The 27,528-nt window shown below is 40.6% G+C and overlaps 1 protein-coding gene across 1 annotated transcript; it reads left to right on the top strand.

The window, feature by feature from the left end:
- The first annotated feature begins 5,633 nt into the window (after positions 1 to 5,633).
- tecta (tectorin alpha) lies at positions 5,634 to 26,489 on the top strand. Its single transcript, XM_010731141.3, has 23 exons — positions 5,634 to 5,697; positions 5,815 to 5,954; positions 6,061 to 6,348; positions 7,354 to 7,491; positions 7,606 to 7,771; positions 7,951 to 8,363; positions 8,672 to 9,242; positions 9,338 to 9,948; positions 10,026 to 10,559; positions 10,792 to 11,313; positions 11,927 to 12,581; positions 12,946 to 13,145; positions 13,934 to 14,314; positions 16,694 to 16,980; positions 17,768 to 18,048; positions 18,946 to 19,056; positions 19,301 to 19,503; positions 20,099 to 20,262; positions 20,373 to 20,621; positions 21,289 to 21,451; positions 21,532 to 21,616; positions 21,851 to 21,970; positions 24,149 to 26,489. The coding sequence occupies exons 1-23, from the start codon at positions 5,634 to 5,636 to the stop codon at positions 24,247 to 24,249; spliced, it is 6,447 nt and encodes a 2,148-aa protein (XP_010729443.3). The 3' UTR covers positions 24,250 to 26,489.
- The last annotated feature ends 1,039 nt before the right edge of the window (positions 26,490 to 27,528 follow it).

Raw genomic sequence — 27,528 nt, 5'->3', positions numbered from 1 at the left:
AGGTTGGCATTACTGGTTGAGAAAGACTGACAGAATGACAACTATGAAATGGATTGCCATGAAATAAAGTTCTCCACAGAAAGAATGGTGGCAATGATGGCTTTTAGTTTTATTTTGGCTTGTAGCGTTTCAAATTGAAATTTTTAGATATACTGAAGTATATCTTAAATTTCTGGACCATTGAGGCCTAAGAGAGCCTTCCTGTTTCTGTGTAGACCCAATCTAATTTCACAAACGTCATCAAAACATGGCCTTAACCTGTGGTCATTGTCGTTAGAGCTAGTGCAAGGTCAGACTAAGGTCGGGAGATGGATGTGGTTGGATTATATCGATCACACCTTGCACCTTGTTGTGTAAACAGGACCTGGCAGTGCAGTAGGTATTCTGATCTGCCTCTGATCTGCCCCATTGCATTATGAAGTGGGGTTGGGGGCAGAAGGGCTGAACAGGGTCTATTGTGTGGTGAGGTGAAGGAGTCATTGGGGTAAGAAGGTTTGGGTTACTGGAAGGAGGTTCACCATTGTGAATGGAAAGGAAGGAGAGGAGGGCAGGGCAGAGCCAACCGCTGGGCATAAGGGTTGAATTAGAGTGGCCCACTCCACGGATTAGGTGACCGCTGAACAGAGCTCAGCGGGTATCCAGTCCAGGACCTTCTTTGTGAAGGTCAAGCTTGATGGATTCTCCAGAACTTGTGATGCTGGATACTTTGACCCTGTTCCCACACAATACCCTCCTGCTGCATAAAAAACCTTTGATGCAATTTGTGATTCTTGCAAACAATTTTAAAGGTAATGTAAGAAGAAGACATGTATTGCTGGTTGTCGATCAACAACAAAGCTCGATAATTCCTGGCTTCAAAAATGAAGACAGAGCTGCACCACTCACTGGCATGTCAAATCACATTGATACTCTCAGCCACTCCCATTTCTACCAGATTCTACCATAGTGCTGTTAAAAATCAATAACTCTCCCGTTGTCTCCTCTCAGTTGTCTTTTCCATAGGGATGTCCTTGGAATAACCCTAGAAGTTCTGTTCTTGTATAATGCAGCATCATTCACATCCCTCTGCATCTTCATTGACTGTAGGTGATGTTGAACTCTATTGCTAATGCTCTCATCTTTGTTTTCGTCAGTCTTTTAGCATCAAAGGTCTTTTTACAAGCTGTTAGCATTGTCCTTTCCGACAACCAGTCCAATGCTATTGATGAGAGTGGTGAGACGTAACCAGAGTTTGCAGGCTGTTAATCCAAGACAATCAGCTGAAAGACACAACATGTTAATGCAGAGTCAGATAACAATTCTCTGTGGGTTTGTCTTGACGAGAAAACTTCTTTTATGTTACACATAATCATTTTATGCAACATACAAATATTAATTGATGCAGCCTTAAGTTGACCACCCAAGTATAAAAATAGAAGTGTTTCCTAACATATTTTCTGCCCTTAATGAGTTGAATGTGCGAGAAATCAGGTTTATCAGCCCATTTCGATCTTTCCCGCTTCTCCATCTTCGACATTTCCCAAAACACATACCCTAGATTAGGAAGCTCTCCTGGCCCAGTAGGTCATCTGTAACTGTTGATTTTTTTGTCTGTCTTTGTGCAACACTCTCTTTCACAGGTTGGTTAAGAGTATGTGTCCATTTACACAACAAGACGTGGGAGGTATAAAAGAAGGCTCCACAGAGACCCTCTGTAATGCTTAATGGGAGCCCGGGGCTTGCCCTCAGTCCTGGAGTCTTTCACACATCTTGCTCCCTACCTCTCCAATTACTTCCACTGTCCTCCAGCAACAAAGACCCAAATGACTGCCCTCTCCTTCCCAGACCCTATCAGTGTGGATCCACGTGAGATTTCCCTTCGCTATCTCTCCAGCATCTATGGAAATGAAGTGTCTTGTATAACCTTGTAAATGAGGCTGTTCCTAATTAAAAAAAAAGGGGGTACACAGAGTATCCAAAGTGGCTCATGTTAATTCTGTAACTCTACCTATCACAGAGCCTGAAAAGCAAGGTTTCAGACTGTGTGTGTGTTTCTGCTTTTTGTCCATAAATGCCCTAGAGTGAGACTGTACTACTTTGGTGAGTTTGTGTGCTCAGGTGAGCTTTTACTGTACTGAGTGAACCCTGGTAGGGTCTTTACTACAATTGAGGCCTAATCTAAAGGCTGTCTAAATTCAACTTATTTTACACTTGCTAGGGACTTAAATAGAAATAATTTAATAAGGGCGAAAAATGTCTATTTTCATAGTAATTATCATTAAATATTTTTTTAATATATCGTCTGATGCTGAGTGAAACATTAATAATGCCTCAATACTGAAACAAAAAGATAAAGGCCTCAGTGTTTCCTGCAAATTTTCCACCAAAGACATATTTTATCAACATTTGGCACTTTGCAGGTGTCAATGACAGATCCTGCCCAAAAGGCTTGACACTCATCATGCATGAGAGCAGCTCTTTGTACAAAACATTCCTCTTCTCCTGCATTTAAACACGTCTGGAAGCAGTAATTCTCTTTGGCTTTTCCACTTCCCTCCATCATTTACAGATCTCTGACCTCCCCTCTCCCCTTCTTACATATTGCTCTGTTTCCACTCCCTCTATTCCTCAGATTCCTATGCTGTCCCTCCTCTCAACTTCCCTCTCCTCTCCACCTACCCCCTTCCCCAAACACTGATCTCAGATTAAGTTGAACACTATCCCAGGTAAAGTTTGCACCTGCTTCTTTAGCAAAGCTCCTATCACGGCTTCAACAGGTGCTTTTCAATCTCTGTTATTCTCCTCTAAGGACGTCACCATTTAAACACAAACCTTTGGATTGTTGTTGCTTCTGCTGGTAATCCTGTGGAGCTGGAATTGGAGTTGCTCTTCCATCTGGACAACCAACTCCTCTACATATCCTCTTCTTTTTTTATAACTTCAGCAACTAACACCTCCACTGACTAATTTTACTCCCACCATCACCACCACCACTCTCTGGATGGTCCTCTGCTGGATGAGACGCTGCTGTGTGGAGGTTGCCAGGTTAGACTGTTGAGGTGCTAGATGTCCATCATCTGAAGGCAGGTAAGTGCACCATTTCGTAGTTTCTTTATTTATGGTCTCTGTATCAAAACTAAACTGACTCTCCTCATCCGTCATTTTTTGATTCAGCAAACATATACGCCTATGTCAGATATTTGGGGTGTCTGTTCAGGAGGCATGTTTTCATGTTATATAGGCTGCTGTTGGGTATCACTATTGTTCCATGGTCTAATACAGATGCTGATATTCCTGCTGTGTTCCCAACCTTTTTTTTGTTTCTGATCCCTCTTATATGTAGGTTATACTTAAAGTAGGGATATGAGTTAATAGCAGTTCAAAGAAATAAAAAATAATAACAACAAATGTTTTGTAACAAAAATGCTTGTTTCTTTCCCTTTTAATCATCTTGTGACCCCTCAGATTTATCTTCTGACCAAACCCCAAGTTGGGAACCACTGGTCAACTTTTGGCAGCAGGTACATTTCTACTAATGTTAATATTAAAAACTTACCTTAAATTACTATAAAATAAACAGTTTAAACATATGTCTTATTAACATTTTGATTGACATTATTTCACCACCGCATGATTTTGAATACACAAGTTAACATTCGTCTGACTTAACTAATTTTCAAGCCTCAAATGCAAAAATTAAATTAATGAAATAAGCAATTCTTAGAAAGTTATTTAACTTTTGATAAAGCATGTGGCTTACTTGATACAGTGAGATTTATCTGTCTTTGAGTGTGACCCCAGAGATAAACATGTCAAAGTGTCTTGTTCATCTTTTTAGACCTAGAGGCTTTATCTTAATCGTTCTGCTAAAAGGCATGCACTTAATGCCAGTCAGATAAAAAGGTTGAGCTACAAGAGTCAAAAGATCAATTGTAGTAATCTTTCTGTTGACAATGAACGATGAAAGGCTGATGACATTAGAGCAGATCTCTCTCAGCAGTACTCACTAACCTTGGCACACCTGAACACAATTTAATATCCATCTGAACAGACTTTACACATTCAAGAGATTTGAGTCAGGTATCAAACATACCTCCATATCAACAGATACACATCACATCACTATTGTCTTCAGTGAAGGTTTAGCCTGTGGGTAATTACACATACATTTCTAAATCAGAGTTCACAAGTTAGTTTAGTTATTCCATTGGTTCATTGGTTCATTCAACTACACAAGAAAAAAAATCAACAATCTCAACTTAAAGTTGAAACTCCAATTGCTTTTTTACAGCTTTCCATGGCGCCAACAAAACTGTAAGAAAGAACACATCCTCAATATAATGTGTGGGGATAACAAAAAAATAATAATTAAATTTTATATATATATTTTATTGTATAAGTGTGGCATACATACTGTATAAGAGGCCAAAACTACACATCAACTGCCCAATAAAAACACAAAGCTTAACTTGACCTTTATTGAAACCAGTTTAACCAGCAATAAATATCAGATTTTGACCCTAAAGCTAAAGTTAATCTTGCATAAGTGATTTAAAACACTAAAGAGAGACATTAGTGCTTCCTGTAAACTACCCATGGGCTTGCTGAGATAATGCTGGCTGATGGGTAGCTAACAGACCAGCTAGCCAGAACAACATTTCAAGTAGTACCTGATAAAGCATGGAAGACAAAGTTGTTTAAGATATGTCACTGACTGTTGCATAGTTAATTTCTCTTTCTTAAAAATGCATGGTGGGATGCTGGCAGGACAAATTGAACAGTTTTACAAGTCCAAAATAAAACAATAAAAGACAGGACTGCAGATTATAAATGGTAGAATGTCTCACAAGTACTATGGTAACCAGAGGAGATCAGTTTTAACTTCTTGTTCCGTTAAAGTTTAAATTCTCTGAATGTACAAACAATACCTTTTGAAGTCTCATTCTATTTCATTAAACAATTAAGATTAAATGCTACAGTATATGGTCATTGTAAAATCTGCCAACTTGGCCGTACACTCGACTTTGCCAATGGGAAGTACGCCAAGCCAGGCACTGAACAGCCCCAAAGGGCCACTGCAAGGACCTTGGCAATTCAAACCTACTCACTTAAAGCCATTAGTGCCCCAGTGTTTATGCTCCTCTCCCTTTAGCCAACAAGGCATGGATTGCTCCCAAACAGAAGTGGTAATGAGGTCCTAAGCAGGCTCACGGCTTCAGACACAGAGACGCTGGAGCATAGTTTGGTCAGCTGCAGGGAACCAAGGCACAGAGAGGCCCGTAGTCCACTGTTGCCGACTCACATGGGACTGTAAGGCAAATGTGATCCTGACACATTGTTCTGGCATGCATAATAGGGCCTTTTCAGAGTTCCTCAGGGGAGACCTGGGAGCCTGATCTTAAAGAAGTAACGTGACGTTGGTTTGATGGTTCTCCCTTCTCTCTACTTTTGTCTAACAGCCTTGTTTATGAGAAGTTGTCCTATGACTCATGTCTACCTGCATTTCCATTAGCTTTAAGGAAAATGGAAGACGGATAGTGTAACAGTTAGTCAGACAGAGTTCCTCAGTACGTAAGGAAGTGGTAACATAAGGAGCAAATAAATCACGCTGCCGATATGATCTTGTATCTCATTCTCTTTCTCTATTTCTCAGAATGGTCAGGCCAGGCTGTCCAGTCATTCTGCTCCACCTGTTCAGCATCTTTGTACAGATGGAAGGTATGACACATATGATGGAACATGTTAAAGCCATTCTCCACATCAATTCAATTCTTTCATTTTTTAAGGTTGATAAAAGTCAATTTAATGAGCTATTATGCATTATTCTCCTTTTAGCTAGTACTCGGGATATCCTGTATCCGTTTGGACCCGGCCATAGGGATCTAGAGACCCCGAAGATGGATGATGGGAGTTCACCTGAAATAACTATGCTTATTCACTTCATTTACTTCAATGTCCCCTACCGTTCCATCTATGTAAGACTTCATCAAAACTATCAATTTTTTACCATCCTAAAATAATTTATTAGAATGTGATGAGTATATTATGATGCTGATACAACCCTGTCTGTTCTGTTCACAGGTCAACAACAATGGTGTGGTCTCCTTCAACGTGCAGGTTAGCCAGTTCACACCAGAGGCTTTTCCCCTGAGTGACAGCAGATCATTCATTGCTCCACTTTGGGCAGATGTGCACAACGGCATCCGTGGAGATGTGTACTACCGAGAGTCCACTGAACCAGAAATACTGGAAAGGGCAACACAGGATGTTCGGAAATACTTCAGAAACAGGCCCACGTTCACAGCCACCTGGGTCTTTATTGCAACATGGCACCAAGTCACTTTCTATGGAGGAAGCCAGACAACACCGGTAAAGTCCAAACCCACATAAAATATCTTGTTTGCACATAATGAGACTGGAGAGCAGCATCACACACACACACACACACGTATTTACTATCTTACCCAGCATCAGTTGAGATGAGTGATGCCATTTTAATCTCTGCATCCAGTACAGAGGTAAACTGGAAACAGGAAAACTGCTAGCCTATATGTTGATTTTTATTATATTATAACACAGCCCCAAACTACAACAGTAGAAAAAAAATGCTAAGTGTGGTCAGTAAGCATGCATGGACAAATATCCATTTTTATGTGACGCTGGGCACAGGTACTGGGTCGACTGATACACTGTAAAGTAACCAAGCAATTTCATTCACCACCATGAGGTACATGAACTCGATACAACATGTAAATAAAATTGATTTCATGTAATCTGAAACTGTATTTGTTTTTTTTGCTGGATGTTACTCAGTTTTTTCCCTAAGCCAGGCTAAAATATCCCAGACCTGCCTCTCTACTGACCCAATAGTTACTTGCTTGCCTAAAAATTTAGATGCATTTTTGAATGTTTTTAGTTAGATACTAATATTGTTTTCGTAACATTTCATTTACTATATTTCAGTGTGAAGCATGTACACCTAAAAATATTTGTTACTAAAATGCTGTGGAGCGGTTATATCTTTGCTAGCATAAAAACTATATTAAACCTTATTTTGATCTATGTAGACACCTAGTTTGTTGTTGTTATTTTTTATCTGCAAAACCATGCGAAGTAAGGGACACAAAAGATATTAAACTGACACCACTTTGATTTGATGGCAATATTTCCAAAACATGGAAAGATTTCTGCTCAGTGACCGGATCTATTGAATATAATTTAGTCAGACATTTGAAAATGGAAATGAAAATTGCACTTTATATTTGGGACATTTGTTGAATGTATTGAATGGTATTCCTTGTTATTTAATTTTCTGTGTATGTTTTTCTCTTTAAAAAAAAAAAAACTATTTTAATCCTCTTGTCTGATTAAAAGGTGAACACATTCCAAACTGTACTAATCTCAGATGGCGCGTCATCCTACTGTATGTTCAACTATGGAGAAATCACATGGAGCACAGGAACAGCCAGTGGTGGAGATCCATTAACAGGACTGGGTGGGACAACAGCTCAGGTATTCTCACAATGTCCCCAAGATCATCTTATAACATATGACAATCCTTTTCTGTTATGGAAATGATAAGATAAACATTTCACCACACATCCCTCACACCTTTCCCCTTTTCAGTCAGGTTTTAATGGTGGAGACCTTGGTCACTTCTTCAACCTGCCTGGTTCACGGTCAAATGATGTAGTGAACATCGAACAGACTACCAATGTAAATATTCCTGGCCGCTGGTTCTTCCGCATAGACACTGAACTGATAGATCCTGCCAATGGCTGCAGCTATAATGGCAAGTTGAAATGTCAAACACTGATACTTATGTCCATGCAGGGTTCTCATTTGTAAGTAGCTACAGCATTTGAAGTTCAGCAAATGCTAAGAGGAGTCAATGACATTTTAGATTCAAATCAGCTGCTTGCATAACTGTGCTTCTAAATACCTCCTCTGTCTTTCCTACATTGCCTTCAGGGCGTTATTACAGACCAGGCGAAATCTTCTGGCTATCTGACCAGTGTTCACAGCGATGCCGTTGCCTTGATGTTGATAATGAGGTGCATTGCCAAGAGGCTCCGTGTGGGCAGCTGGAAACCTGTGAACAGCAGGAAGGAGCCTTTTACTGCCAGCCGACCCGCACCAGTACTTGCGTGGTATTTGGCGACCCACATTACCACACCTTCGATGGCTTCCTTTATCACTTTCAGGGAACATGCTCTTACCTGCTGGCTCGGCCTTGCTGGGAGGTGGCGGGATTGCCTTTCTTCAGTGTGGAGGCTAAAAATGAGAACCGTGGCGTCCCTTCTGTTTCTTGGCTTAGAGATGTCACAGTGGAGGTGTATGGTCACCGAGTCATGTTACCCAAAGGAAGTCTTGGAGTAGCCCAGGTGAGAATCTGTGGACCCCTTTATATCTGGAATTACCACAATATTTGCCTTGTGTGCTTCTTGGCACATGGTTGTAGTTGCATTTACACTATGGATAGTGGGCTATAAAGTAAACAGATTGCTTTTTACCTCTTGGATACATTGACATGTTTGACAGTCAAGCTGACAATCCATATAATTAACATTTTAATGGTTTTGTCATTATTAAGAGATAGGAAGATAGTAACATTCGAAACTGGCATATATTAACAATAGATGTTTTCTACTATTCTACCATTTTCTGATTTGGCCTCTGTTCCTCTCTCTAGGTGGATGGCTTAACGAAGACTTTACCAGTCAAACTCGAGCTTGGTGCTATCAAGGTATATCAGTCTGGAGTTGCCGTTGCTTTAGAAACAGACTTTGGACTCTTGGTAACCTATGACGGCCAACACTATGCATCCATCTCCCTACCCAGCTCCTACTTTAACAACACTTGTGGCCTTTGTGGTAACTATAATGATGACCCTGCTGATGATCCTGTGCTTCCTGACGGCTCTCTAGCAGAAAGCGTAGTGGAGTTAGGGGGAAGCTGGCGAGCCGAGGACACAGACTGGAGGTGTACAGATGGCTGCGCCCACAACTGCAGCGTGTGTGATCCACTTACAGAAGCCTTTTACTTTCGTTCAGACTACTGTGGGCTCATTAACAAAACAGATGGACCTTTTAGGGACTGCAGAGCTGTAGTGGACCCTACAGCCTTTGTCTACAGCTGTGTATATGACATGTGCAGCAACAGGGATAATATCACCACACTCTGCCAGGCCATCCAGGCCTATGCTCTGGCCTGTCAGGCCCTTGGTGTCACGATACGACCCTGGAGATCTCGCACCTTCTGCTGTAAGATTCAGTTTGATTCAGTTTACACAGATTCTTTATTTTATATTAATTTACTTGTCATCTGACATCATTTCTTCTTTCCTACTGGCTCTCAGCTTTGACATGTCCTCAGTTCAGCCATTACCAAGTGTGCACAAGTGCCTGCCCAGCCTCCTGTTCGGACCTCACCTCCGCCCTGTACTGTGCTCATCCTTGCACTGAAGGCTGCCAGTGTAACCCAGGCTATGTTCTCAGTGGCAGCCGCTGTGTACACCGTGAAGACTGTGGATGTGAGCATAATGGCCTCTATTACCCTCTAAATAACACTTTCTGGGCAGGCCCCAGCGGCGAAGAACGTGAATGTACCCTCCGCTGCAACTGTGGGCTTGAAGGGGAAGTCTCCTGTGTCAATGCATCCTGTAAGGAGGGTGAGGTGTGTTTGGCAGAGGTGGGCTTGCTGGGTTGCTACCCTCGGAGGGAGGGTGTATGCTCAGTCACCCAGAACTCAGTGACATCTTCCTTTGATGGCACTTTCCTGATGTTCCCGGATGACAACTCCTACTACCTGCTGAAACTGTGTGGTCCAGTGCCAGCTAATGGCTCAATGGTAGAGGTGAAAATGGGCAGGAAGCTGGTGAACAAAGGCCCCTCCTGGAAAAGACCTGTTATAGTTATAGTGGCTAACGTGGAAGTTCAGATGGGAGGGTTAGATTTTAATACAGTAAAGGTTTGTATTTTCTTTACTGAGCAAAAACATGTTTTTATTATCTATTTGCAGCTGCTTGACACATTTTTGTGTTCCAGGTGAATGGTGAGTCAGTGGTGCTCCCATATGTCCATCCGATGGAGACGGTGATGATCTACAAAGCACCGGGCAATGCTACAGTAGTGGAGGCGCGTAGTCTGATGCGCGTCCAATACACACGCCAGGGATTCCTCAACATCTCTCTCTCCACCATGTACTACAACGTTACTTGTGGTCTATGTGGCGTATTCAATAGCAATTCCACTGACGACCTTCGCCTTCCAAATGGACGCCTTGCTGAGTCTACTGAACAGTTCACAGAGAGCTGGCGGTCCATTGCTGATGACCTCACCTGTAATGGTGATTGTGATGACCTGTATCGAATGTGCACAGACTTGCGTCTCTACCAGAGTCCTTGGATGTGTGGCAACATCAATGACCCGGGGAATAGTTCATTTCTGGCATGTCATGCAGTGGTCAACCCTTCACCATTCTTCAGGAACTGCTTGTATAACATGTGTGTAAGGGACGGGAATCGTTCTGCCCTGTGTTCTTCACTTCAGGCTTATGCCACCGCCTGTCAGGATGCTCAAGTAGGCCTCACTTCCTGGAGAAGTGCCACCAACTGCCGTGAGTAGATATGTCATGTCCTAAGTATTCTTCTTATATAATATGGATTTGGCCATTGTCTTTCTCTTACCTTGTTCTTCTCTCTCAGCTCTCCCCTGTCCAGAGAACAGTCATTTTGATGAGTGCACCAGTGCCTGCCCTGTGACCTGTACTAACTTGGATGAACCTGAAGAGCCATGCCCTCTGCCATGCCAGGAGGGGTGTCAGTGTGAAGACGGCTATGCGCTGCGCGATGGCCTGTGTGTGCCACGCAGTGATTGTGGTTGCATGTACCACGGGCGCCAACTGGCCACTAATCAGACTTTCTGGACCGACTGGGAGTGCCAGGAACGCTGTTACTGCAATGGCTCAGACAACAGTGTATACTGTCAGCTTGCACCTTGTCACTCTGAGGAGTTCTGCCAGGAAATTGATGGCCTGTATTCGTGCCAGCCGCGAACTGAGGCCCTGTGTGTTGTTGCTGGTTATGGACATTTTCTGCCATTTGGTGGCATACCATTTGAGCTGCAGAGCTCCTGTACTCTTAGGATGGTCACTACCAACTGTGAGAGAAATAACAGGGACTCCCCAACCATCGGTGGAACTTTTCCTCAATTTAAATTCGCAGCACGTAATGAGGAAAGGGACACAGGCCAGGCAATTTGGGTGAGGGGCTTTGTACTGGAGGTCTACGAGTATGAGATCGAAGTGTCTCGAAGCTTCAAAAACACTGTCACGGTGAGTGTCATGGCTTGTAATTTAACTAATTACACCTTAACACCACTTTTATGTATGACCCATGAAGGTCAAAGTTGTTGTATTTGTGAGGACATGTTATTTCTAATCAAGCCGATAGAATAACCAGGCAGAGGGTGAATTCCTTTTGATTGGCTTAAAGTGGATCTAATTTCAATAGGCATCTATTATCAGGCTGGATTTGGCTCAGACAAAACCCTGACCCTGAGCGACATTTGGACCAGGTTCACAAACGGACTAAAAGATCTGAGGAGGAATAGAAATGACACACATAACCCAACACCCCCACCCCGACACACACACATGCACACACACACATTTTTCCTCATTCCCTCTGTCGTGCTTTCTCTTATACAATTAGATTATATGAGAAACACATAGAAGCTCTTTCAGTGAGTCTTAATGATACCTATTCATCACCTGGGTTTCCCCACATACTTTGAAAACATGCAGGTCAGTTAGATTAGAAACTATGACTCAGTGCTAAAAATCCTTCTGTAAAAATGTGTGTGTGTCAGCTTGTGGTGATCCCCTAATAATTAAAGTTTAACCTGTATAAACTAGAACCAGTTTTATCAAATCTCTCTTTACTCAGGTGAATAAGGAGCGATTGTACCTTCCTCTGAAGCTGAGCTCAGGAAAGGTCAACATCTTCACGTGGGGTATGCAGCTCATTCTGGAAACAGATTTTGGCTTAAAGGTGGCCTTTGACTGGAACACGCTCCTCCTGTTAACTTTGCCCCGTGACCTCTACAATACCTCCTGCGGCCTCTGTCAAGGCATGCCCTTAACCCCACCCACCCTGACCACGACCGACTGGGGCATGGCCTGGGCAGAGAGGGACACCTTCTGCCAGGTGGGATGCGGAGACTCTTGCCCACGCTGTGGCCTGGGAGAGAAAAGCGTGATGAATGACGCCGCTCTCATGGTGGCTGATGCCAACACGAACAACGACAATGGAGCAAATGAAGTCAGCGCAGGCATACAACGTTTCCACATTGGAGATGGACTATACGTGTTTGTGGAGCCTGAGGCTGTGAGGCTGTGTGGGCTAATTGTGGATCGAGGAGGTGTATTTGCACGTTGTCACAGTAAGGTGGCGCCAGCTTTCTTTTATCAAAGCTGCCTGCAGGACACCTGTTTGGACCAGGGAGCTCAGGATACAATCTGTAACTGGCTACAGATATATGCCAGCACCTGTCTGACCCAAGGCGTGCCTGTTACCGGCTGGAGGAGTGAAACACCATGTGGTGAGTTCAAGTCTGGACTCACCTTAATTTTACCAATGCACCTAATCATGCACTCAAAGTAGTTCCAGTGGAAACTGGCAGTGGATGATTATAGACACTCACAAGGCCATTATTTCTCTTGAAATGGTTAAATGTATGGGTTAGAGGTGTTGGTAGGGGTATTCTTGAGCCAGGTTTCATCCTTTAACATGTTGAACTGCTCCTTTAAACAGCTTTCATACAGTGACATAAGCTCTAAAAGTGGACATGCGACTCTCCAACGTGTCCACAAGTATTTACCCTTGTTTATACCGAAATGTCCTATGTGAACAATGTAGTCAGCAGAATCATTTGCTAATATCTTTGCCAACCTGCCTGCTCCCAGTCCAGAGCTGTCCACCTAACAGCCATTACTCCAGTTGCGTGTCGGTCTGCCCACCCCAGTGCGCCCCAGCCCGTGGCCAGAGGGACTGCAGCCAGGACTGTGTGGAGGGCTGCCAGTGTGACCAGGGTTACGTGCTTAATGGCAAGAACTGCATCCTGCCTCAGAACTGTGGCTGCTACACTGATGGCAAGTACTATGAGGTCAGTCTCACATCCAGAACTCCATGGACTAAACCCAAAGACGTGTGCAGCCAGAATTGGCTTTTTATTCAAGGCCTCATTGGCCACTGTTTTTAAACATTAAATAAGGCAGGTATTACAGACCTGCAATGACGGTTTTGCCTAAATTTATTTCAGTTTAATTGGTTCACATCTTGTCTGAAATTGTAATGCTGGAAGTATTGTTAAATTAATTATTAACAAACCTGTCTGGCTCATTTAATGTCATACAATACTATAGAAATGATATGGAGCAGTGACATATTTAAAGATGGACAATATGACTCTACTTCCTCTTACTGTACAAACATAAAGGCAAAATATCTAAGATACGGCTACTGCCATCTTATGCTGGTGATGTAATTTTGAGCAAGAGTCTGTGCAGTAGTGATCAGCATTGGAGCCAGTGTAGCACATATCGGGCATCTCAATATATGGAGCAGAATTATCTGATTGACTTATTAGCGATCAGGGCTTAACTGTCAGTCATTATATGAAGCCCCTTGTTATAACCAAACATGAAAAATAATGCTTTAGCCTAGCCCTTGACTCATCTGCTAACATGGAGTGGGCAGGCTTTATGACCAATACTGCAGCCGACCACCAGGGAACAATCAAGATGTTTAGGCTTCACTTCCAACTAACAATTACCGTACGTTTGTTATACATCAGTCTAAAATGTATTAAAATACTTTTTTGACAATCAGCTAATTAATTATTTAACTAATTGTTTCAGCTCTGATTATAACAGAACCTTTTTTTAATTTCAGCCCAAGCAGCTGTTTTGGAACAGTGATTGTACCAAACGCTGTCAGTGCATCGGACGAAACCTGATCCAGTGTGACCCAAGACGCTGTAAGGCAGAGGAAGAGTGCACCCTACGGTACAACGTGCGTGGCTGCTTTGCGCGGCGCTCCCAGCACTGTGTGGCATCTGGAGGTGGGGTCTTCAGGACCTTTGATGGGGCATCGCTGCGACTCCCGGCCTCCTGCTCATTCGTCTTGTCCACAAATTGTCGCAAGCTGCCTGACCTCTCCTTCCAGCTCATCGCTAACTTTGATAAATGGAGCACACCCAACCTCACCACCATCTCTCATGTCTACCTTTACATCAATGAGGAGAATATACTTATATCTGGCAGCACTGTCAAGGTGAGAGAAGCATTGGGTCATTGTTGGTTTGTCATTATACTAGCTGTTTACTGTACCACCACAAAGAATTATCACCCAAATTTATAGAGCCTTTTAATGTCTTTCAGCTCATTGTTTCGGTTTTATAGCTCACAAGTTTACTCACTTCTTTCAGAGTAAATATTGAATTTACACCCCTTAGGTGGACAGCAACAAGACCCCACATTAACACTAATGATGTTCTGTGTTTATTGGATGCGTAAACAGGAAATAGTTTGCAAACATAACCATTTCAACTGTCCAGGCCATGCTGTGTCACATGTATCACAGATGACAATTATGGGACAATCGTAAATGCTAAAACTTAGTTTAAGAATGCCAAAAGTAAATAAGAGTCACAAGTTAAGTAAACTGACTCAAAAATGTCAATTACAACGCAATATGTAGCTAAAATTTGCAAATTAGCCATCATAAGGTGCTGGTCATACGAGACCAAATTAACTGCAAAACATCTGCTTTCTAAACTGTGTACCGTAGAGTCAAGCAAGTTTTATTTTCTATGAATACTACTTTGCAAGAGGACGTTTGTGTTATTTCTTCTTTCAAATGATACGTGATCTTACTTTAACAAAACTCTATTGGGAGACGTTTTGCTTCTATTATCAAATTACTTTCTTCAGGCTATGTGCCGTCTGTCGCCAAAGACGCCTTTATCGAACCTGTCCTCGAGAAGCTAAACAAACAGATCCGATTCAAATCTCCTTTTTCTTTCCAAAATACTTGAAAGAGTTCTCGCAGTCCAATTTACCAATTACCACAAATTACCTGGTAGAGTTGCTCGATTTCAGGCTTTAGGCCATATCATTTCACTGAAAGTGCACTCACAGAGGTAGCTAATGACCCTTAACTCCATGAGTCTTAATCCCGCGTAATCTAAGTGAGACATTTTTCTGAAATGCCTATGTTCTAAACTGTGTTGGTATTAAAGGCTCAGGTCGTATTCACCAGAAGCCAGTGATTACAGAGAGTAAATACAGCACCATATTTTGTTTCTTTTCTCTTATATGCTGCCCCTTAGTTATATCCTTTGTGAATATGTAACCAGTTTATGCAGATGACCTACAACCTACAAACCTACATGCATGAGCTCAAACATCTCAGTCTGAGAAAAACTGAATATCAGTGTAAGTATATGTCTTTGTACCACGTTTCTCCTTGGTACAGTAAGTACAAAAGCTTCCAGATATCCATGGTTAGCGTTCATCTTTGATTCCCGCTTACTTTCAATTAAGGACATCCCCAAACTGAAGTTCTTCCATCTCTATCACTTTGCCAACGTTTTAAATAAGCATTTATATAAAAGACCACAATAATGTAATGTTTTCACTTTCAATTCAAAACAAAACTGAACAGATCAATATTAAACATAGGTCAATATTAGATTTCACTTAAATTTACCCAAAGAGATATCAAAAATTCCCTCTGTAAATGCATTTGACTCTAATATGTCAATAAAATAATTAAAAATGTGTTTTTGTTGACAATGTATTGAACCTGTCTTTATTTAATGTTCATATTTCTGCTATCGATAGTTTTGCTAATTTGCATATTTAAATATAAAAGCACAACTCAGCTGGGAAACTTCTTATATCTATTAGTTAATAAGTTGATTCTATTCACCTGTAATGTCTCCCCTAAACCTTCATAATCTATTTATTTGCTTGATACTCAATGACTTTAACTGGGTTCATGAGAATGTGTTATAAACATGATTTTGACCTGATGTTTCAGAAGTCAGCTACAGAAAAAAAAATTGTCTGTAAACATTTTAAAAAACACAATGGATTTTCATATGCTCTGTTTCTGTGATTGGTGTTAGCAGTACTAAACAGCATCCCTCCCAAATCCCAAATCTATTAATTATTTATTATAAGTGAGACCTATCCACGAGTATAACTGACCTCAAAAATAAGTCACCTTCATCATGTTCTTCAGTTTGTGTCAAAGTGATGGGTAATTCTATTAAATAGGCTGCTTAATCAGCAATTTAATTAGGGCACTATGCCAGAGCCATGTGGTTATCTGAAAATAATTCACACATACAGGCAATCAGTACTGAGAAAACTCTGAAACCATGGCATAAATGAACTCACTTACATCACAAAGTATTTAATGGTGTTTTGTCATGTCACTTACTTAATTCTAGTTGTTTCTAAATCTTGCACTCTTTAGGGATTTATTGACAATTAAATGGTAACATTCAATATTTAATATCATCACGTTAAGAAGACTTGAAATCCCAAAAGTTTAATTGGAAACAAAGAGACATTTTTGTCAGTGCAAGTACCTGTGCACCCTGTCTTAGATATGTAAACATTTACATCTTCTTTGTCTTCACAGGTCAATGGTACACCAGTATCAGTACCGTTTCTTACTGGACTGATGACACGTCTGTCCACATCTGAAGGTTTCCTTGTAATCGACACACCCCAGGACATAACGGTCCGATACAACCGTTTTAACACCCTTAGCATCACAATGGGCCAACGGCTTCAGAACAAGGTGTGTGGTCTCTGTGGGAATTTTAACGGAGATCCCAGTGACGACTACATTACATCTAGGGGCAAGCCAGCTGTCAGTGCCCTGGAGCTGGCCCAGAGCTGGAAGACCAACGGTATGCAGAACAGGTGAGTGGTTCACTATTTAGTGTTCAGGTATATAAATGTACAATTACTTTTTGGAGAACATGTTCAAAATATAATATTAAAGCTTCTCTAATCAGCATTATCTTTAGATTAACAACTTCATGTATTGTAGAAAAGGATTGGTCATTGCGACAAACCCAGAGATTCATCACCAAACTTCTTGTTTTAACCTCTTTTAGCTTATTGTCATGGCACTTCATAAACCTCATGATCAGCACCAGCTGCTTTCTGCAAAAAAAGAAAGAAAGTGCAACATCTAGCAACTAAAGAGCCAGATATTAATTTCATTCAGGATTTGGCAAAAACCAAAACAGAGAACATAACTCCAAATGAATGTTGACATTGTTTGGGCTAACAGGCTGGGACGCTTGCCTGCAGGAATTTGCTGATAATGTATGACTATCTGGACTGGATGAAATACAAGGACACTGGGGGCTTGAGATACCACATGAACCGGGTTTATCATGTTGTGCGTGGGGCTCAGAAGAGGCTTCTTTATCTATGTCATTTTGCGGTCATCAGTTTAATGGCTGGCTGCTCTCTGTGGTGCTCTCTCTTGTACGTTTTTTGTTCTTTATAACTTTCATTAATTCACCCGTCACAGGCCCATCTGCTAAGTATATCTCATTATCACTGCCTTTGGGTGTCTTTATATCAGTGCAGTACTTGCAGATAGCACTAAAAACTGCCACAAGCAAAATAAAATACTAATGAATAACAAAACAAAACAATAACTTTGACAGTTGGATGTTGGTCCTTCTCCCTCTAGTTGCGATGAGACCCAGTACGTGGCTTTGGCCCAGTCCTGTGACAACACCGCAGTGGTGGCACTTCAAGGTGAAGATGCCTGTCAGAAGCTCACCCAGCTGAAAGGTTTCTTCCAGCCATGCCACGGCCTGCTGGATCCCCGGCCCTTCTACCAGTCCTGCTACCTGGACGGCTGCTATAATCACCGCAAGGCTCAGGTCTGTGGCTCGCTGGCAGCTTATGCAGAGGCCTGCCGCTCCCTGGGTACCCTCACCACCAAGTGGATCACCCAAGAGAACTGCTGTAAGGGCACCACGAGGCACCAGCCTCTCAGACACGTTATGTCGTCAATGAGGCCCAGAGAATTTCCACTATAATGGCAATGTAAACAAATAAAGAAAAATGGAGATATTAATGCAGCTATCAATATTTTATTAACAATGGTCTCACATAGCCAAAGCACTGTGTCAGCACAGGAGAGAGGTCTGGCTCCAGGCTTATACCCACAGAGTAAATCCGGTGACCACTCATATGTGAAAGGATTGCTCAAAAACCCACAAAGAGTCATCACCTTGGCTCTACAAGAATCTGTAGTGTCTTTCAGCTCATTGTTTTGGTTCTCTTTGGTTCTTCTTTCCTATTGGCTCTAAAGCTCTCCCGCTGTAAGCTACCAGAACCAAAAAACAGAAATTAGAGATTAGCTCATTTACATAATGGAGCAGCTGTTACTGGAAAGAGACATATTTTTGCCAGGAGTTGGTGGAGACCAAAACAGAGTAAAAAAAAAGCTAAGAATATTTGACTTAATGGACAGAAATATAAATGATCACTAACGTTATGTGTATGGCCTATATCAACTTTATAGGGTAATAATGTCAGTGCTTGTTTCCTCTATTTCAAAGTGGCAAAATAATGTCATCACAGGTTTAGTGTAATAATAAAGGCAATATTCTTAATTAGTGGGATGGATTATTCATTTAATTTGATGATTTAACCCAGAATTCACAGCTTATTTGCCTAAAGTGAGAGGACACAGGTAAATCGAAGACAGAGGAAGCTGTCCTTGACTGAAATTTCACCCAGTGCTTTTCAACAGCCATGATTTGGCTGGTTAGTCAGCCTACATACATACACATATACATGTTTAATTAAGCTAATGTTGTGTGTGACAGCTAACATTGTGTGAGGACCTGTCTTTAGCAGAATGGATCTTCGACCCCTGTGCAGGAGAGATCTGCACAAACTTCACCTGTGAACTGGAGAACGGAGGTGACCTCTGTGGCTGTCCAGAGTTACCCACCACCACTGGAGGTGAGCGCTTCAGTTTTGATCCAGTCCCAGTATGTTGTAAATGATACTACGATATTAACAAACAACTGAGACTTTACTACCCATTCTGTTGTTACAACTGAGGTGATATTCTCTAACTTCAGATGAGTTCAGTAGACTTTACAATTGATGTTGTTTGAAGGAAAAAAAGTGTTTACAGCATCACACTTTGCATGAATAATAATATTGGTGAGCAGTACTTCATGTGTGTGTGTCTGTTTGTCAGGTGATGATGACATTATCCAGGCGGAGGTGACCTGTAAGCACGCTCAGATGGAGGTTTCCATCTCCAAGTGTAAACTCTTCCAGCTGGGCTTTGAACGGGAAGACGTCAGGGTCAACGATGCACACTGTCCGGGCATCGAGGGAGAGGACTTCATCTCCTTCCACATCAACAACACTAAGGGACACTGCGGCTCCATTGTACAGGTCAGTTTACATTAATTTCAGTTAATATTTGCTTCATTAGTTTATCACTTTGTTTTCTAGATGGGCAGTCTCTAAAACTTTTACCACCTTCAATTACAGCATGCCAAAGTTTACTTCATCCAACCACAATTATTGTAAAGACCTTGTTTAACATCAGTCTGCAGCAGCCTCAAACATGTACTGGGTCATCATTAAGTAGGAGTAGAATTTCCAACATTTTGAGAAATAAGCCTTTCTTTCTGAGAGTGAGATGAGAAGATCAGTCAGAAGAGGGAAGCAGAGGGAAGCTTCTAGCCTGAAAAAGAGTGCCTGCAAACACCTCTTACCTTAGGCTGTATCTCGTTTCTATAATGCATGATCAAAAAGCAGTATTTCTTGGAAAACGGCAGCTAATAATGATCTCCTCATCTTACTCTCTGAAAGAAAGAGAATAAGCTTATTTCCAAAAATGTTGGGTTGTTCATTTAACTATTAACAATGAAATATCAAATATAATTACAAAGCCGAACTGCTGTATTAACATGTTTTCGAGCATCTTTGTGTCTCTATTTCCTGATGGTGAATCTTCTAAGACATCCCTTTATCTCTCTGACAGTCGAACGGCACACACATCATGTATAAGAACACTGTGTGGATAGAGAGTGTGAACAACACCGGGAACGTCATCACCAGAGACAAGACCATTAATGTGGAGTTTTCCTGCGCCTACGAACTGGACCTGAAGATCTCACTGGAGACTGTTCTCAAGCCCATGCTCAGGTCAGATAGAAAACATGACACAATGATTTACAATGTGATGATTATGTTGACTTCAAATAAAGCTAAATGCTACGGCTATACACAGTAACTCTGTTTCTTCCATCCTACAGTGTCATAAATCTCACCTTACCGACCCAGGAGGGAAACTTCATCACCAAGATGGCTCTATACAAGAACTCCTCGTACCGCAATCCTTACAGGGAGGGGGAGGTGGTGCTCAGCACACGAGACATCCTCTTCGTGGGAGTCTTTGTGGAAGGGGCAGATGAAAACCAGCTCATCCTCATAGTAAACATGTGCTGGGCAACCCCTAGCCGCCACAGCAGCGACCGACTCCGCTATATCATCATAGAGAGAGGGTAGGCTGAAGGAACATCACACACGCATGCACGATTATAAGAGCCCCAATGTGGGAATTGTTGAGTCTCTGTAAATGTTATGACGAGCACGGTCTAGACCTGCTCTATATGGAACTGTCATGAGATAACATTTGTTATGATTTGGCACTATGTGAATAAAACTGAATTTAATTGCACTTACTTACTTACTTACTTACTTACTTACTTACTTCAAATCGGGAGTGATTTCGGACACAGTTATTTACTCCATGGCAACATAATACTTCCTGTTTGCTTCACCAAAAGCATTATGGGATTGTAGTGTAAACCCCCCAAAAAAGATTAATCCCAAATGAAAATAATAAGAAGAAAACAAAACAAAAATATTCTTTAATTTTACACTAAGAGCTAAAAGTGTCCCATCAACTCTTCTATCCAGTCATATCTAACTATGTAAAACTTACATAAATGCTAAGTAGTATATGACGTGTAGGTAAAATGTGTAAAAAAAAAAAGCCCTGAGTTCAAGGGATAAAACGAAAACACAAATTTTGTTTGTTCCAATTAGGTGAAAACAATATATGCAAGAAACTGTATGACCCAATAAAAAACAATAATCTTTCCTTCTTTGGATAACATCAGCACTTCCAAAAAACAGTCTATTCCTCTAATGTCTGGCTCTCTCTAGGTGTCCAAACATTAAGGACAACACCATCGGCATGGCAGAGAACGGTGTGTCACTAACCTGTCGCTTCCATGTCACCGTCTTCAAGTTCATCGGGGATTACGATGAAGTCCACCTCCACTGTGACGTGTCTCTGTGCGACTCTGAAACGAACGCCTGCAAAGTGGTAAGAAAAATCTCCACCTTGAATAAAACTGGCGATAAAACAATGGCTGCTGTATTAATGTGTGTGTACTGTCCATCCAGAACTGTCCTCACAAGAGAAGAATGTACTCGGAGGAGAGTGATCATAAAGAGCACATATTGAGTGTTGGACCCATTAGAAGAAGAGGTAAGGGAGGTCTTAGTACCCGTTCAGCTGTCCTACTGCTTTTTTTTACTTTTAATATTTCTAAATTACACATATGTAAAAACACAATTTCCTCTGAGTTGATTAATCGTTTTAAGGACACAAACAATGCTGTCTGAATTCACTTTTCCAGAGCTTTCCTCAGCCATTCAGTTAAATTCCAAAGTTTTTGCAGGATTTTGTGATGTGATTTTCTCACCTGTGACGACTCCTTAGAAGCAGACTGGTGCGAGGACAACAACGGAGGCTGTGAGCAGATCTGTAGCAGTAAGACAACTGGACCGGTCTGCAGCTGTGTGACTGGGATGCTGCAACGAGATGGGAAAAGCTGTCGGAGTAAGGACCAGACACATACAGTTCATGCAAACAAAACACACACGCAGATTTTGAGTTAAGTTATTTATTTGTTTTTTGATTCCACAGAGAAGATTTAAATAATTCTGACCAAAGTCACCACAGAAACATGTCATACCTGTTTACAGTGGCCCCAGTTAGGCCACTTAGGCTACGTTTATTCCCATTGCAATTTTCGACAACTAAAAAGCTTAAAAACAGACACATCTGGTGCACATAGTGGAGCATTTAGCAGCTAAAGAGACAGTTTTTTTTTAAAATATTGGACTTATATTCACCAGGTGGCCATAAACACAACTCCAAATGAGTGATAATGTTGCTCTGTAACTGCTGGATGTATAAATGAGCAACCAAACTAAAAGATGATGATAAATCAATGCTGCTAAAAAATATTCATGAACTGACCTGTGACTACAGCTTGACAGTAATAGCAGCATTTAAAGTTGAAGGCATTAAACACACATGCAAAACGTACATATCTTTTTCATCTAAAATGCAAGAAGAATAGATCTCTTTAGCTTTTGTTTATGTTGGTGGTTTGGCACATTTTTGCCGTAATATTTCATTCTTCATTCATGTCTCATTATATTCATGCTGCTCTGTAGCATCTGTGAGCATCCCTGTGTCCTTTCTAATCAGTCCTGCTTGTCTCAGCCTCCCTATGAAACATGGATATTTAAAAGGAGCAGACTTTACCTGATGTTTGTTGATTAATTAAGTAACACTAGCTGGATAGTTGATGCAGAAAAGACGCATTAACAACCTTCTACCTGCGTCACTGCACACTGCCTGGAAAGCTAACCTAACACTACTTAGAGATAGAGATATGATAAATAAATCAGACAAATAGCTTTCATGGTTTATCTCATTCACCATTGCCATTGTACTGGCTGTTTCCCACCTGCGGTACTGTTCAGTTTTGGTTCAGTTGCATCAGGGAGAGTTAATTTACAGTGAAACTGTATAATCAGGCAGAGTTTAAGGCACATGTACATGGAACAGACTGACCACACTATCCACTGCTGGTTTACAATGATTGAATGAGAAAATGCTAAATAACGGCTGTAGTCACTCTGTTTGCACATGCTGTCGCCCATATGTGCACCCACATATTTAAAAAGACAAATTCCAGTGAGTGACCTCTTCTGGAAGCCAAGCGGCATTACCTGCCGGCACATGTAGTCTATGTTATTGTGTCGAAATAGGAAAACCACACAAATAAATGCAGTAGTAGAATGTAACTAAGTACATTTAGTACTTGTGCTCTCCTTGAGCATTTAATAGAACTACTTCTACTCCATCTCAGAGGCAAATCTTGTACTTTTTACTCCACTCCATTTGTCTGACAGCTTTAGTTACTTTTCAGTTTACATATAGCCTATTTTCAGTATAGCCTATGTATATTCTCAATATGGTGATTTGTATTTTTTCCTTCTTGGATTGAGAAAATTCTACTACTTCTTTAAGTAAATAAGCACACTTAAATGAAACCTTGGATCAGCATTGCAAAGCTGAAAGCGTGCCTGTTAATGAACAAACATATGATGATCTTATAGACATTGATGCATGACTGTAGATTAAACCAGCCGTCAGTATATAAAGTAGTTAAAGTGAGCTCAGCCTTAAACATCTACAGAAGTAAAATGCAGCACACACATTTATGCAGCAGTAATACATCATATATAATAGTAAAACACTGACAGGAACATTTTTCTGCACAACGAGTACTTTTACGTTGGATGCTTTAAATATATTTTGCTGATAATACTTACTTTTACTCACTCACCTAAGCAGGTTTTTTTTTTTAATGCAGGACTTTTACTTGTAGTTGAGTATTTTATTTTTTTACAGTGTAGTATTAGTGCTTTTATATAAATAAAAACCTATTAACATATTATAAGTGCATGTCTTTGGACTGTGGGAGGAAGCTGGAGTACCCGGAGAGAAAAGCTGACACAGGGAGAACGTATATTTTGAAAAACAAAAACCATGAAAAACATATCAATACAATAAAAATAAATGTAATAGATAAAGACACATTAACGTATATCTATAAATAATAAACAAAAGAAACAGTAAATATACAATTATCAGATTTTGTAACAGTATAAAAAGTGCCACAGAGAATCTTATATAATTAATGTTTTCTTCTTTTCCCAGCTGTGAGCTCGAGCTGTAACCTGACTCCTGCGGTTTCTCTGCTGAGCGTCAGCGCTGTGATCTCCGTGTTCCTGGCTCGTATTCATACTCTCCTCTCCTAACACCCTGTGAGCAAACAGGAAGGCAACAAATGAGAATAAATGAATAAATAAATAAATAAAACACAGAAAAGACTTGAAGATGCACAAAGTATCAGCGTTGATTAGCCAGTAGATCAGCTGTGTACCAGTCAGAATACACTGTACATTCACAAATCATTGACTCCCAGATATTACTGATGCAAATGAAGTTCTGTAACTAAACGAGAAAAGTACGTCAGCTTTCTAGACATGTGGACAGACGATCCTTCCGAAACTCTAAAGTTTCACCCCCTCCACTTCTCATTGTGTCAATCTTCACCTCCATCTCCTCCATTATTCACATACATCAGGACACATCATTGTGTGTTATCATTCACCTAAAGCCACTATTTGAAGTTTTGCAATGTGATTATAACATCTTTTAGATTATCCGCCTACTTTTTGTTTGTAGAAAAAATGAATGCATTAGTCTGCCACAGTGTTTTTTTTCTGATACTACCACCAGATGGCATTGAAGTCCGAAATGTTCTAATCGTGCACATATTTGGTTCAAGGTATATTTAATGTCAAAGAAGAAGAGGAAGAAAGATCTGGGATGTGAACAGAGGATACTGGTGTTCAACACTTTAATGCCCAACCAAATCCAACTTCCTGACCTCCACACCTTTACTTTACCACTGAATGTAAATCACTAATGCACAGCTGCAAAATGAACATGACAAAGAGTATAATATCTAAATACGTGTCTGACGTGTGGCCACAGGTTTTTGGATTTACACCTGATATTAATAAATGTTCTCATTATCTTCAGTCTGCCAGCATTGTGATCTAAATTTGCAAAAATTATGACGGAAATGGCGGACTTGTTAACAAATATCTGTGTCCTGGTCTGTCCAGTTCCACAATTCAGTCCACAAGAGGCCTTAAGTGGGCTTTCTGCCTGAACATATCCTGCTTAAATTATCACTGTCAATACCAGTTCACCATAAGTTAGAAGCTTGCTAATGCTAAATTGGGTTATTCCTGTTGATCGTGTGACCCTTGTCTTATAAGCCCTGTACCAGGTTCAGACTACACCAGATATCAGCCCAGTAATAGCCCAACCCGACAGTTCAGCCCATCAGGCACCAAGGTCATGAAAGGTTGTTGGGGACCAATGTGTAGTCTGACAGGCCTCTTGGTCACAGCAACAATTTCTGACTCTATAATCACCTAATGTAACATACTAAACATCTTAACATACAATGGTACACGCTGTATGGACTCTACTAACCATTTGTCCTTTGCCACATCTTAAAAAACATCCAGATTGCATTGACACCTGGCTGAGATCCAATCACAACACAAGCCAGATATCCTCCAGATGTGTGTCTGGCTGATCTGATAGGATTCAGATTATAAGGCTGTTACGTTTTCTTTGCAGTACCATATATTTCCTTATCCAGATAAGATAACCAGACATTAATACCAGGTGTATGTGGGCTCTGAGAGTCGATTTAAAAATCTGTGAATATAAATTCTCCTGACTGTCTGTTGGACAGTAGATCTACTGGCTAACTTTAACCAAAGCAGAGCTGATCTATAAAACTTCCCATTTGACCTCCAAGACAACTACTATATCACAGTGTTTATCATTGTAACCCAAATCAGCTTGCGGCAGCAAGAAGGGCGGTGGATCATGTAAGAAGAAAACTAAATATGTATTTCATAATGTAAACAGCGGGAGTGTACGTTGTAAATGTTTGGCCTATATTTGTCTTGGATGTTAAAGTGGAGTTTATGAATGAAGTGAGTATTTATGTGTGAGGAGAGCACCTTGTGAAATGAATACTCGTATATTTTCAACTCAAATTTTTTGGTCATAGATTTAGTGCCCAGGCTATAAGATATACAATCAGTTGTGCCATTAAAATATTTCATTTCTCTCATTTCTATCTTAATCAGTTATAGTGTTGTAACACTTTTGCCATAAATATTGACTGATTATTGATTCTCAACAGTTTGCCTTGTAGGATGGACATGTGAGGGCATACTGTAATACTGTTAATAGAGTAAAGTTCTCCAAGTATGGTCCCTGTCGATGTTTTCTATTTGGCACCTTATAAATGTCAGTATATGTCACCACGCATCTTCTGTTCAGTGTTCTTTACTGAAGCCACCTGAAATTCTCAGTTTTGGATTAGCTTTACAGTAAGTAGCAGGTTTTCATAGGTAGACATGTTTTGCTACCTTCTATGTACAAATGTACAGTCCTTGTCAGTTTGGTGGTATATCTCATGACTTATTTTTAATAATCAATTTCTTTTTTGATGTTTAAAAAAAAAAGAAAAAAAAAAGTGACCAAAAGATTTTTGTTTTATTCTTTGAGAGCAGCACCACCACAACCTTTAATAAATGAAGAAGTTCTCAAAGTCAGTGTGAGTCAAGTTTATTTGATGCAAAGCATGAAGCTGCGCTTATTCGGGCAGAAAAAAAAACGTATAAAATTATAAAATTTACAGTTTATTTATTTCACTCGGAAATAAACTTCACTTTTGTCCTGTTGCAGTGTTAATGTAAAATTTTGACGCTACAATACAGCTGTCTCCTGGCAACATAGTTTTAATTAAATAATCTGTCTGACTCACTTCCACCTTGCAATGGTGTTCAGTTGAGTTGCAAAATCACTCTACGCAAATACTTTCCATAATGAAACCTGCACTGACTGCATGCCATGGCTTTGAGGCAACACACTACCGTCATCCCTCAGTCGGTGACATTTGATAGTAGATGTGGAATTAAAGAGAAGTTGAGAGTAGGTTGGGCTGCACTGATCAAACAAGTTTGACGGAATAATTATTTATAATTACTATGTCATGTCTGCATTGTTATTTAATAACAATCATAGTTCAACAATCATAGAATTAAATAACCTGACTGCACATTTGTAAGCATACATACTTCATAAAAAAGGGCAAACATAATATTATGCAACAATTTTGTAATTACAAATTAGAAAACTATGAGATTCCATAATTAAAACTCAAACCAAAGAGTTCAAGTAAAGCTGAATCACAAATGTATAGATTAGCTAGAGGTCAAATTACTACCTACATTGTGCTGCATTCAATGTCAATACAGTTAGTTAACATAAGGTTAGCAGTATGTTAATCGTAAAAACACTAAATTCCAAAAAAAAAAAAAAAATCACAAAACAGATGCGACAGATGTGACAAAATGGTGGATGTTATGGTCAACAGAACAATAAATCGGGGGGCCTCCGGTGTAGCTAGAAAACAGATATAGTCTTTCTCTGCAGTC

This window comes from Larimichthys crocea, chromosome III (genome assembly GCF_000972845.2).
Source record: "Larimichthys crocea isolate SSNF chromosome III, L_crocea_2.0, whole genome shotgun sequence".
Taxonomy (NCBI): Eukaryota; Metazoa; Chordata; class Actinopteri; family Sciaenidae; genus Larimichthys; species Larimichthys crocea.
The sequence above is the reverse complement of the archived record's forward strand: the minus strand, read 5'-3'. Positions and strand labels throughout refer to the sequence as shown.

Excerpts from the sequence above, each read along its gene's own strand:
- tecta (XM_010731141.3), top strand. The coding sequence starts at position 5,634 with ATGGTCAGGCCAGGCTGTCCAGTCATTCTGCTCCACCTGTTCAGCATC. Across the intron at positions 6,349-7,353 it reads GAGGAAGCCAGACAACACCG|GTGAACACATTCCAAACTGT; the intron begins GTAAAGTCCAAA and ends TCTGATTAAAAG. Across the intron at positions 21,971-24,148 it reads AGATGGGAAAAGCTGTCGGA|CTGTGAGCTCGAGCTGTAAC; the intron begins GTAAGGACCAGA and ends TTCTTTTCCCAG.